Source organism: Notolepis coatsorum, assembly GCF_963971535.1.
Source record: "Notolepis coatsorum genome assembly, chromosome: 14".
Classification (NCBI taxonomy): domain Eukaryota; kingdom Metazoa; phylum Chordata; class Actinopteri; order Aulopiformes; family Paralepididae; genus Notolepis; species Notolepis coatsorum.
The window spans coordinates 7546130-7554788 of NC_140178.1; the positions used below are offsets into that span (position 1 = coordinate 7546130).

Consider the following 8659-nt stretch of genomic DNA (forward strand, 5'->3'; position numbering starts at 1 on the left):
ATTCATCCCGGATTGAAACACATTCATCCCTCAAACACATTCATCCCGGATTCAAACACAATCATCCCGGATTCAACGCACACTCATACCGGATTCAAACACATTCATCCCGGATTCAAATGCAATCATCCCGGATTCAAACGCAATCATCCCGGATTCAAACGCACACTCATCCCGGATTCAAACACAATCATCCCGGATTCAAACGCATTCATCCCGGATTCAAACACATTCATCCCGGATTCAAACACAATCATCCCGGATTCAAACGCAATCATCCCGGATTCAAACGCAATCATCCCGGATTCAAACGCATTCATCCCGGATTCAAACACATTCATCCCGGATTCAAACACATTCATCCCGGATTCAAACACAATCATCCCGGATTACCAACTAACTCAACCCAGATTATATCAAACTCACCCTGATTCCGATGCACTCAACCTAGATTCTGGCACACTCATTTTATGATGAATTGAAAATGGGGGACCCTGATGTAAACAAGACGAAAGTCTTTCTCTGGTCTGCATCCCCTTAACAATTGTGTGTATTGAGCCGTACTGTGTACTGTATCCATTCTGCAATCTGTTAATAAAGTTTTCAATCAATCAATCAATCAATCAATCAATCAATCAATCAATCAACCCAGATTCCAACTCACTCAACTCTGATTCCAACTAACTCAACTCTGATTCCAGCTCACTCAACACAGATTCTGGCTCACTCATTTTATGATGAATTGAAAATGGGGGGACCCTGATGTACATTTACATTTAACATTTAGTCATTTAGCTGATGCTTTTATCCAAAGCGACTTACAAGTTCTGTTTTGATTGATTGGTTGAAAACTTTATTATCAGATTGCAGAATGGGTACAATACAGTACGGCTCAATACACACAATGTATGTCATGTATGTCATATATGTCCTGATGAATTGAAAATGGGGGACGCTGATGTAAACAAGACGAAAGTCTTTCTCTGGTCTGCATCCCTTAACAATTGTGTGTATCGAGCCGTACTGTGTGTACTGTACCCATTCTGCAAATCTGTTAAATAAAGTTTTCAATCACTCAACCCCGGATTCCAACAAATTCAACCCGGCGGATCCCGACTCCGACTCACCCGGACTCCGACGTTGATGTTGTGGGCGTCCACCTGCGCCCTCAGGTCCTTGCTGACCCTCTTCTGTCCCAGGAACTTCTTCAGGAACTTGGTGCTGTACTTCAGGTTGTCCCCGCAGACGCCCCACTGCCAGGCCTCGCGGTGCTGCAGGCCCGGGGAGTCGTCGCAGGTGCAGCGCTCCATGCGGCCCGAGCTGCAGGCCTTGGCGAGCGCGTGGGACAGCGCGGCCGACGACACCGCCAGCAGGAAGGCCGTCTCCTTGAAGCCTGGATTGATTGATTGATTGATTGATTGAAAATGTTATTAACAGATTGCAGAATGGGTACAATACAGTACGGCTCAATATACACACAATTGTTAAGGGGATGCAGACCAGAGAAAGACTTTCGTCTTGTTTACATCAGGGTCCCCCATTTTCAATTCACCAGGACATATATGACATACATGACATGACATACAGATAGACAGTACTGTTACATCTAGACATTTATGACACACCAGATCTACAAATATACAGTTCTGTGTTTATGTGTACAAAAGGAGTCTAAAAAGCTAGCTTATAATGGTGGTGTCTGGTTAGGAGTGAGGGATAATGGAGGTACTATCCAAGGAGGGGTCCGGGAGGGGGGGGTTCGAGCTGGAGCATATGTGTGTAGGGTTTTAGATAATAGGTATTAGGAGTATATCCTGTATAAGACATTGGTACAATTGGTAATTTCGTTGGATATACACTGTATACGGTAAAATATTATTATATACTTTTTTTTGTTTTCTGTTACTGTACTGGCATGTCATTTTAGCCACCTTAATTGTTAGTTTCATTATGCATTGTGTGTTGAGTACTGACTTTTAACAATTTTGTTTTGCAATAATAATAAAAAAAAAAAAAAAAAAAAAAAAAGAGGAGTCTAAAAAGAGACTATATACATTTGAGGGGGAAGAAACTGTACATTGGAGGAGGTTGGGTGGGTGGAGTGGGGGGGGGTAGGCGTTGTGGAGGAAACTGTACATTGGAGGTGGTTGGGTGGGTGGAGTGGGGGGGGGTAGGCGTTGTGGAGGAAACTGTACATTGGAGGTGGTTGGGTTTGGACATTTACAGGGGCTAGTTTTTCGAATTGCGTGGCATGCAAAAATGAGGGACGGGAGTTAAGAAGAAATAATCAGCAGAAAGGCTGTCTCCTTGACCCTTTCACCGTCTGTAGTGTGGTAGTGAAAGGGTTAACCTCCTGTAGTGTGGTGTTGTGAAAGGGTTAACCCTTTGTCATGTGGCTTTGAAAGGGTTAACCTTCTGTATCGCCGCAATGAAAGGGTTAACCATTTGGTAGTGTGTGACTGCGGCAGTGAAAGGGTTAAAGCCTGGGCTGGGAGTTAAGGAGAAATATCAGCAGGAAGGCCGTCTCCTTAAAGCCTGGATGAGGGCTGGGAGTTAAGGGGAAATATATAATAAAAACAAGCATGCCACTTTATTCTGTGACTGAACCATGTGGAGTACACACACACACACACACACACACACACACACACACACACACACACACGCACGCACGCACGCACGCACGCACGCAAAAACACAAAAAGAAAGGTTATCTGGACTGGATGCCTGAATATTTTCCACAACAAAGTTTGTGTTTCCGCGTCTCTGATTGGCCAGGTCATGTGACATGTACGCCCAATCGTGGGACCGCAAGTTTTTTGGACGGTTAAGCATAGGCGCTCTTTCGAAGTTGGTTAAGGTTAGAGTTTGTCTTAGAGCAGGGCGATAGAACACCAGCCCTGATTCCAAACTCTAACCTTAACCAACTTCGAAAGAGTCGCCTAAGCTTAACCAGTGATAAACTAGGCGTAAGGTAGTTTGCAGGCTGTTCGACCCGGAAATAGGCGCAGAACTTGCCGTCCCGCGATTGGCGCACATGTCACATGACCTGGCCAATCAGAGCGCAAAACTCGAACGCGGAAACACAAGTTTGTTGTGGAAAGTATAGACGCGGACTGGATATACATCAAACACTGAGCAAGATCTATTTTGGATGATGATGTCATGTCATCAACGTATAGCCGGCTATTCGGGGGGGGGGGGGGGGGGGGGGGGGGGGGCCTGTGGCTCATGGGCCTTTATTAACCCTTTCACTGCCACACTACAGCAGGTTAACCCTTTCACTGCCACACTACAAAAGGTTAACCCTTTCACTGCCACACTACAAAAGGTTAACCCTTTCACTGCCACACAACAGCAGGTTAACCCTTTCACTGTCACACTACAGAAGGTTAACCCTTTCACTGCCACACTACAGAAGGTTAACCCTTTCACTGCCACACAACAGAAGGTTAACCCTTTCACTGCCACACAACAGCAGGTTAACCCTTTCACTGCCACACTACAGCAGGTTAACCCTTTCACTGCCACACTATACAGAATGTTAACCCTTTCACTGCCACACAACAGCATGCGGTTAACCCTTTCACTGTCACACTACAGAAGGTTAACCCTTTACTATCACACTAGTAAAGGGTTATTAACCTTCTGTCGTGTGGCAGTGAAAGGGTTACAAACATGTGCGCGTCGTGTTATGTCACGATTCCTCCAATCCTCCCCCGACCTCTCCTTGTGGTTGTGTGCGCACTGTTATTTCCTTTATAGCCCCCAGAGGCAGAGAGCCCTCCCGCGCCGCGGGGGGGGGGTATATATTTTGAAACAATTAATTATTATTTTGACTAGGGAAGGATTTTCCCAGATGAAAGTCAGTAATCACGCCACCCTTTTCCTCTGGGAATGGGCGCTTTCCCAAAGATAAAAATAACCACGTTTCTCTCTCTCCGCCCGCTTGTGCCGCGCCGCACCGGATTCCTTGGCTCCTCTCTCCTCTCCTCTCCTCCCTCATTATCTCCGTGCTGACCTGTTCACGTCCCGCCACAGCGCTCTGCAGCCTTATATATCCATATGCTGCATAATAATAAGGCCTTGAACATTCTCAAGTGTTTTCTGGATGCGTGGGCTTGCAGAGACTTGAGTTCGCCCAACAACATGATTTATTAGGCTTCTTTAACCTTTTCTTTTTTTTTCTCTTTCCACGGGTAATAATAATCAATGTTGTTTTCTTGTGCAGCACGTTTCAAGTTTTACGGAGTGTTTTGTGTTATTTGTCACGTGGTGTAACAGTACATACTATATACAGTGCAATGCTTGGTTCTGTAATATGAGCCTCATCCTGAGATTGTGCTTCGTACAGTAAAAGAGTAAAAGAATAAAGACCCAACACTATACAAAATATACAAAACTAAAGTATACAAAATGCAAAGGTTTCATCATCACACCGTATGTATTATGCTTACACGTTTGCACCACCTCTTCAAGTTTCAAGTTTCAAGTTTTATTTGTCACATATAATATAGTAATTTAATATACATGTATGTATTACAGTGAAATGCTTGGTTCTGTATATAATATGAGCCTCCTGAGATTGTGCTTCATACAGTAAAAACTAAAAAGAATAAAGTAGTCCAAACAATTTATACATACAACTAAAGTACTAAAGTATACAACCACAATGAAGTACAAAATGCTAACTTTTTTGGCGATCCTCCGCGAGCCGCGACAAGCCTGTTCATATCTCCATAACGAGCCTGTCTGCAGGCCAGATGGAGGAGGGGGAGTAATAAGTAACGACGTATTTCTACTCAAGTAGAACGAGGTGAATGAATAGACGCATTATTAAAGAGTGCGCGGCTCTTTATAGCGGGTTCAAACTAATAAATCGATGCCCCTGGCTTGGTCCTCGCAAATAATTGTGTCGTTATCATCATTATATATAGCCTATACTCACTACAGTACTATTATGATGACACAATAATATACAAGTAAAAATCTTCTTCAAAATAGTCAACTCATGTATAGAGGGTAATTATGGTGACTTTGCTGTAAGACACTCTTCCACTAATTCATCGTCCATGCATGATATAATATCTATCTGCACTCAACACTGCAGCATTCAAGTTCCAACACTGTTTGATGAACATTGTTAGCTGAAAGAGTTGTACCCTTCCTGCTGACTTGTTGTACAGAACTTAAGTAAGTCATGCGTCGTTCAGCTAAATTACTAAATGTAAAAAATGTTAACTACATGATTGATTCCCCTAACATTGGGGAATTCCCCCTGCGTTTGGACTTTATTATTTTTTACTTGTTTTACTGTATGAAGCACGCATGAATGCTCATTATAGAACCAAGCAGTTCACTGTAATGTACATGTATACCTTATGTATGTGACAAATAAAACAAAACTTGAAACTTGAATAATATATATTAATCTAATCTACACCCCCCCCCCCTGCGTGCCCAAATCAATTTACTCCTTTGCGTAATGGGGGAAATGGCCAATAAATAATACCCTTAACCCATAATACCCACTGCCGCACTATACCAAACGGTTTAACCCTTTCACTGCCACACGACAGCCGGTTAACCCTTTCACTTGTGGCAGTGAACCGATGGGTACCCGTTGGTTGTGTAGTAAAGGGTTAACCTTCTGTCGTGCAGTGAACCGATGGGTAACCGTCGGTAGTGTAGTAAAGGGTTAACCTTCTGTGTCGTGTGGCAGTGAACCGATGGGTATACCCGTTGGTTGTGTGATAGTATAAACAGGGTCAACCTTATGTCGTGTGGCAGTGAAAGGGTTAAAAATAAATAAATGAACAAACACCTCTTTTCAGAAGGTTAACCCTTTACTTTCACACTACAGGAGGTTAAAACCCTTTCACTGCGACAACACACAGAAGGTTAACCCTTTCACTGACACACGACAGAAGGTTAACCCTTTCACTAATACACTACAGAAGGTTAACCCTTTCACTGCCACACGACAGCAGGTTAACCCTTTCACTAATACACTACAGAAGGTTACCCTTTCACTGCCACACGACAGAAGGTTAACCCTTTCACTGCGACAACACACAGAAGGTTAACCCTTTTACTGCCACACGACAGCAGGTTAACCCTTTCACTAATATACACTACAGAAGGTTACCCTTTCACTGCCACACGACAGAAGGTTAAATGATAGTATAAAGGGTTAACCTTCTGTCGTGTGGCAGTGAAAAGGGTTCATTAAAAATAATTAATTCAATAAATAAATAAAACAAACAGACACCTCTTTTCAGAAGGCTCCCGCGGCCGTCCAGGCTGCAGTTCCAGCGGTCGTTCCTGAACTGGTAGCGGCACTCCAGCAGGCTGAGGCGCACGGACTCCCGCAGCGTGTCGGCCAGGCCCGGCTCCCGGCGACAGAGCCTCTTCTGCCGCCGCGTCAGGGTCATCTGCTCGCACTGCTTCAGGTGCGCCTTGCCGGTGCCGCCGCCGCCGCCGCCGCCGCCGCCGCCGCCGCCGCCGCCGCCGGTCGACGGGGGTTCGTTGTTCGAGAACGGTGCCGCCGGTAAAAATACCAAGGGTTCTCGACCGGTCAGTCTGCATGTAAACACACGACACACACACAAAGAGATAATAACCGAGATAATGTGACGTTTTATACTTATTATACTTTTTATAATTATCTATTTTTTTTTACCATATAGCACACACACTCAGGAGCAAAACAGAAAGAAGCATTTCATACACAAAAGTATATCTTGTATTTTCTGTATGACAACTAATAAAGAAACTTGAAACTTGAGAAACTTGAAGACGCACGTGGGTTGGAGTTACACATAAGATTTACACGTTTTTAATAAAAGCAGAGTGCAATTCCTGCTGACTTGTTGTCGTGTACAGAACTTGTAAGTCGCTTTGGATAAAAGCGTTCAGCTAAATGACTAAATGTAAAATGTAAATGTTAATAGAAATACTGGCGTATAGCCGCATTATAGGCAACATCCTGTAAAATTCCCAAGTTAATAATATTTGGACGATATTTGATATTTGTTCAACGTACACTTTTGATTGGTATACAATTCTGTTGTTATTATTAAGAAAAGGCGAATAAATACAACTGGTTGCGATCCAATGACCTAATTATAATTATACACAGTATATAGCACATCTCCCATTTATCAAAGCAAGACAATCAATGCAAAAGCGAATTAAAACACGATGACCATCATCATCATCATCATCAGCATTACATATTCGGTATATATTATAAACAATTAAAGTCCCCCGATGCCGACCGCCCGCTGAGAGACAACCCTGTTTTCACCACCGGCCATTGCATTAATTAAATAATAAATAAACAAATGTTTGATGCAGCAGGATCGATCTCGCTCGGTTTTGGTGCGTAATTACGCGTGCGTAATTTGGAGACGAGGTGACCCTTTCATTAAATGGTTCACTCACTCGCCCCCCCCCCCCCCCCTTCCCTTTGCGTATATCGAAGCATAATACGATGCGACCAGGCTATTATAGGTTAAAGACAGTTAAGATGAGATAAGATATTCCTTTATTGATCCCCTTGGTGGGGTAAATGCAGGCATCATATAGCCGCATGGGGAGGGGGAGGGGGGGGAGGGGGGTACAGGTATGGGCAGGGTATAGAAATACATAAATACAGGTAATATAATTATAGTACAGTATAGAAAGGTGAAAAATAGGCAGTGATAGCAATATAATTAACTCTGAATATAAGCATAATTATGAGCAAGTCGGCAGTGTGATCAGAGGTGCAGCAGGTGAGAGTCTGTATGCCCTATCAGTTATATATTATACATTGGTATGGTCAATAAGTAACACTTATAGAATCGGAATATAATATATAAACAATATAATATATAACTCTTATTATTGGAGAAGAGAATAATAAAAATGCTATATATCCATATTACTATGGTCAATAACACTTATAGAATCGGAATATAATATATACTAATGATATAAAACAATATAATATATAATAACTCTTATTATTGGAGAGAAGAGAATAATAATAAAAACTAACCCGAAGTAAGCTGACCCGCTGTGCGCCAGGAGGACGCACAGGAGTGCCGCGAGCCGCAGGAGGCAGCAGCAGCCAGCGGCGGTCCTAGTCGGGAGCCTGTTGCTGCACAGCATGGTGACGGTGACGGGGGGGCCGGGGGGCTCGCGCTGCTGCTCTTCAACATCTCGCAGCTGATTCTGCTGCACATGATGACGGGCTCGCGCTGCTCTTCATCTCGCTGATTCTGCACGGCGGAGGAAAGTGATGTGCTTCTTCTTAAAACTAAGTGTCCCGACTCGGAAACTATAGAGTCCGCACTCTGCGACGACAGGCGCGGTCCTCTGGGGGAGAGGCGCGGTCTCTGGGGGAGAGGGGGGGGGGGGGGGGGGGGGGGGGCATCATCTTTGGCCGCGCGCGCTCATTGGATAGAGTGAGTGATAGACCACCCAGGGGCGTAGCTGGAGATTCTGGGCCCCAGGAAAGATTCTGTTTGTGGGCCCCCAATCCATGCGAGCCCGCGTTAGCGTGGGAGCTTAATTAAAAAAATGTGGGGCCTTTATTTATTGATGAAAACGCATAATATGGTTTTTACCTATACATTCGGATCAGCAGTTCAGCACCTGTTTTGATTGATTG

At 44.0% G+C, this 8659-nt stretch overlaps 1 protein-coding gene across 1 annotated transcript; it reads right to left on the reverse strand.

The window, feature by feature from the left end:
* Positions 1-1097: 1097 nt before the first annotated feature.
* LOC311239901 (protein Wnt-9b-like) lies at positions 1098-8265 on the reverse strand (the record flags this gene model as incomplete). The annotated part of the gene is made up of 3 exons (XM_084328345.1): positions 8045-8265; positions 6272-6582; positions 1098-1393 (listed from the first exon to the last, which is right to left on the reverse strand). Exons 1-3 carry the CDS (start codon positions 8155-8157, stop codon positions 1098-1100), a joined length of 720 nt encoding a protein of 239 aa, XP_084184471.1. The 5' UTR covers positions 8158-8265.
* Between the last annotated feature and the right edge of the window lie 394 nt (positions 8266-8659).